This window comes from Lupinus angustifolius, unplaced genomic scaffold (genome assembly GCF_001865875.1).
Source record: "Lupinus angustifolius cultivar Tanjil unplaced genomic scaffold, LupAngTanjil_v1.0 Scaffold_504, whole genome shotgun sequence".
Lineage (NCBI taxonomy): Eukaryota > Viridiplantae > Streptophyta > Magnoliopsida > Fabales > Fabaceae > Lupinus > Lupinus angustifolius.
In genome coordinates, this window is record NW_017727869.1 from 41,537 (window position 1) to 46,053 (window position 4,517).

General features: G+C 31.3%; 1 protein-coding gene across 1 annotated transcript; it reads right to left on the bottom strand.

The window, feature by feature from the left end:
- Window positions 1-366: 366 nt before the first annotated feature.
- Window positions 367-3,474, bottom strand: LOC109341568 (alpha-1,4-glucan-protein synthase [UDP-forming] 2-like). Its single transcript, XM_019579505.1, has 4 exons — window positions 3,151-3,474; window positions 1,329-1,579; window positions 1,057-1,225; window positions 367-833 (listed from the first exon to the last, which is right to left on the bottom strand). The coding sequence occupies exons 1-4, from the start codon at window positions 3,472-3,474 to the stop codon at window positions 498-500; spliced, it is 1,080 nt and encodes a 359-aa protein (XP_019435050.1). The 3' UTR covers window positions 367-497.
- Window positions 3,475-4,517: the final 1,043 nt, after the last annotated feature.

Below are 4,517 nucleotides of genomic sequence, written 5' to 3' on the forward strand. Positions count from 1 at the left end.
AAAATTTATCATTTAATGGCTAAAAATTTCATTTATTATCTATCAATAAAATACATTCATCCAAAATTCCTTTAGTCACGTTAAAAATGGTTCCTTCATTTTAGACGCTATATATATATAAATAAGGTTTGAGAAACGATTTACTTACTTCAAGATTAAGTTTAAAAAAAATTATTCTACATCTTAGTCATTCATTCTATAAAAATCTAATAGTTCACATCAACTGACTAATTCAAATTATATGAATTATTAGATTTTTATAGAATAAATAGCTATGATGTGGAACATGATTTTTTAATCCATTTGTGAAATGCAAGGATAACATTCATATAAGACTAATATAAATAATAATTACGACTTCAATAACAATAAATAGCTCTGTAGTCTTGCAAAATATCAATAAAAGGATAGCAAACAAAATGTCAAAATGATAAAACTTGAAATTGATAAGGGACTAATATGATTAAAAGCTACAATCAGCAACTATCAAAAGTTCACTATGCAGCAACTCCATTAGCATGCTTTGCCTCAGATGCGGTGTTAAGCTCATCCCAAGCTTCAATCCAAGTGACCATGGCATCGGCTAGTTTGACGAAATAGGGGTCAATCGGACCGAGCTTCTCCTTAACTTGCAAGGAGAGTTCAACGTAGGATTTCTGAACAGTGGTGGCATCCTTTGAAAGGGTTGCTTTTTGGAAGAATGGAATGATCTCTTCTTGCCAGAAGATACCTTTGTACTCCTTTTTCAGATTCACAAATGGGTTGCTAGCTTTGCTGTGCCAAATGTATGGAAGGCCAGTCTTCACTCCCAAGTCCAAATGGTCACTGATAACCTGCACATTCATCGATGCAGCATACATGAGTTGTCTATGATGATAAGAGAAGTAGTTTTTCGAAACAAATTGTAACTAGCTATGTGTAAAAATTATGTTTTCAAAAAAGTAAGGAGGATAAGAAGAAGCCAGGTAACCACTTAAGTAATTTTTGGAGAAATCTCTAGTTATTCAGTCATTGATTAAAGGAGTTTTAAAAGAAAAGGAGCCGTGATTAATATACCTTAACGCACCAGCCAGCCCACATATCGTCGTATCGCCCAATAGGCTGACCATCACCCATGAGTCCGAAGTACATTGCAGGTCCAATCAGCTCACGGTCGAAAGCAAGGTTCATGCCACACATGGGGAACAATGTTCCTTTGGGAATGGTCAAAACAGCATCAACATACCTGAAAGATACACTAGTGAATTTAGCAAACAAAGCCAGGGCATGAATATCTATACTATAACATACATTAATTATTAGCTCCCCTTGATGTAATAGATACATACCTGGTGTTCCTCTCACGAGGCTTGACAAGCTGTGTTGGAGCGTCATAATCAGGAATGTTAAGCCAAAGGCCATGAGAAACAGCAGTGGGGACACCCTCACGGAGACTAAAAGGGTATCCACGGACAAAGTCAGCGCCTTCTCTGTAAGGATCATAAAGGGTGTTGAAGAAATGTGGAGTGGATGGAGTAAGGAGATTCTTAATGTGCTGCTCCAGAGCATTGATATCCCTGCCAGATGGGTCCTTAGCAACCTGCACATGAAAATATAAAATGTTGAGAAAATCACATCTGCATTTTGCACTAAATGTAGCAAATTCCTGGAAATTTGGGTTAAAAGAATCAAAACAAGTTGTCATCACTCATCACAGATATCAAAGAGTCTATTGACACCAATAGTCAAGCCATAATGAAAAATTCAATCTTTAGCTAAATGTAGATTTAGAAGAAAAAATGAAGCACGGAATGACAACAAAATCCCTAGCCAGAGCTCAATTTGAATCGAAACCAATGTGTGCACAAAATCTAGAGTAAGCAAACAAAATGAGAATAGAATGGAAATTAAGGTTGAACGGCTTAAAATATTTGAGGCAAATTGAGATAATTCCAGAACATTTGTCATATCTCAAAGAGTATGAAAATGCAAAAGCCAAATGTAATTAATTGACTTGATTTGAATAACATCAGGTCGTGTTTGGAATCAATAAAATTAGACTTGATTTGAATTGAACTGACTGGATTTAGAATTCGATTCTCATGTTTAGAAATTAGAACCTAATAATATAAAAGATAGGATTTGAATTGATTTGAAATCCACTGTTTATGATTGGAACATGATAAAAGTAAATGGAAATCATTTTGCATTATTAATTTTAGCCAAACACAATGAATTGACTAGATTTCAATAAAATCTGGTTGTGTTTGGAATAAATAAAATTATACTTGATTTGAATTGAACTGACTTGGTTTAGAAATCAATTCTCATGTTTAGAATCAATTCACATTTCAAAACTTTCCAAAAAACGAAATATATCATTCATATTTCATAACATCAACCAATTCCTAAAATTAGTCCTCAGTTATTCCAAATAAAGTCATTGAATCAAGTTATCATGAGTTTGAAAACATTTCAACTATACAGACGAATCTTAAACAAAATGATTGAAAGGAAATCAAGCACTTGAATAACAACCATCATATAAATCAACGAATCAAACAACATCACCCTTATAACAAATTAGATCTAGCCCTATTTCATAAACCCTGCAATATCTGCATTTTAGCTGTATCTGCAACCACATTGCAGCCACATCAAACAGAACCAAATTTGAAATTTCAGTAAATACAAAATGTTAGATCTAATCCCTTTTCAAAAAATCTCTCCAATGTTCATTTCAATGAATTAAAGTACAATCCACAAAATTGCAGCTGCATCTCCATTGCGATTACAGCCACATGGATCTCGTTTTTACCGCAATTACAGTAAACACAACTTAACTGCAACAACCACCACACAACCTCAAATTAAGACCATAATTCATGTACAGCATGCACAGCCAACATATAAGTTCAAAGACTATAATTCAACTTTATATAATAATAATAATAATAAATAAAAAATACAAAACACATCAAGATCTAAACCAAGCAAAATTCACACACCCCACGTAGAAAAGTTAATGAAAAATGAAACTTTATACAAAAGGGTAATGTAATCAACTCAATTACACAAAAAATTCACAAACCATCAACAAAAAAAACAAATCTAACTCAAACTCAACACTTTCCAATCCAAAAAACATAATAAAACAAAAAATAATCTTACAAAGCAATCATCATCAATGGTGTAGATGTACTTCTTCTTGGACACCAAATACCCAAAGCATCTACAAGCAGAGTCCTTAAACGAGATGCATGAGGCCTTAGGACCCAAGATCCGGTTAATATCATTACGGTTATAGAGTTCATAATCAAAACCTTCTGGGACCTTGATAACCTTAGAAGGGTCACCATCCTGAACAATGATGAGATGGTAAGGTTGCAAGAAGGGCCTCCACATCTCTAAAAATTCGAGGTTTCGGATCGTAGGAATCACGATATCCAACTCGTCTTTCAAAAGGGGAATGGGTTTGGATGAAACTTCCGCCATTGAAGAGAGAGAAAGAAGCAGAAGCAGAAGCAGAAAATGGTTAAGAAAGAGACTATGAGCTGAACAGACTCATGTTGGATATATAGAGAGAAGAATAATAATTTTATGATATTTTTAATTTGATTATTATTTTATGAATAGGATAATTAGTCAAATGGCATATATAAGAAAAAAGTTTAAAAAATTTAGAGTAAATGGATCTCTCCCTTATTTTATTATTCAGTATTTTCAAATTTTCAAACAATTTATTAGGTAACTTTTGACAGAGAAGTTTAGTAATTTCTTAGTATGCAAATTTTTTTTATGGTTTAAATTATATGATAATGGTAATTACATCAAATTTATACAACCTCCATAAATATTTTTACTTTTATTTTTATTACAATTTTGAATTTAGAACAAGTATTAAATACTATTCAAAAATCAGAATCCCAAAAATGAGAAATTATTTGTTCTTACTAATTCATTCGAATATGACACTATTTCAAAGAAGGTTTTTATTGTAAATTTCAATTTTTAGTTAGGAATTTAATATTTGATTCCAAATAATATTAGGTAAGTTTTTATTAAGGTAAAAGTTATATTATGATGATTACAATTGTATCTAATTTGTTAGGACCCAATCGGTCATCTGATTCAAATATATAATTAACTTAGAGTCTAGTCTAATTGTTCATATTAAGACTTTTGATGCAATCCGATTTAATAATTATATGCGGTTTGGACTGTTTTTTTGTAAAAGATTGGAACTATATACATACACTTCAAAACTCATAAACATGACTAAAATATTAAATCTAATTCACTTTAAGGTGTCAAATTTACATGCATTTATATTAATATTACCACATCATTGTCACAATATTATTTATATATCATATTACATAATATCACTAGTCAACATTTTTGTCACTATTATCATATTAATATAAACAAACAAACAATTATATTATATAAATTTAAAAAAATTATTATATCAAATATCATAACATAATTGGGGTTAAATAATGGGTAAGAGCATTATATTCATAACAAGATAACAA

Bases quoted from the DNA above. Each gene is read 5' to 3' on its own strand.
- LOC109341568 (XM_019579505.1), bottom strand. From the start codon at position 3,474: ATGGCGGAAGTTTCATCCAAACCCATTCCCCTTTTGAAAGACGAGTTG. The intron at 1,580-3,150 runs GTAAGATTATTT...TTTCATGTGCAG, and splicing joins CCATTGATGATGATTGCTTT to GTTGCTAAGGACCCATCTGG. The intron at 834-1,056 runs GTATATTAATCA...ATGAATGTGCAG, and splicing joins GGGCTGGCTGGTGCGTTAAG to GTTATCAGTGACCATTTGGA.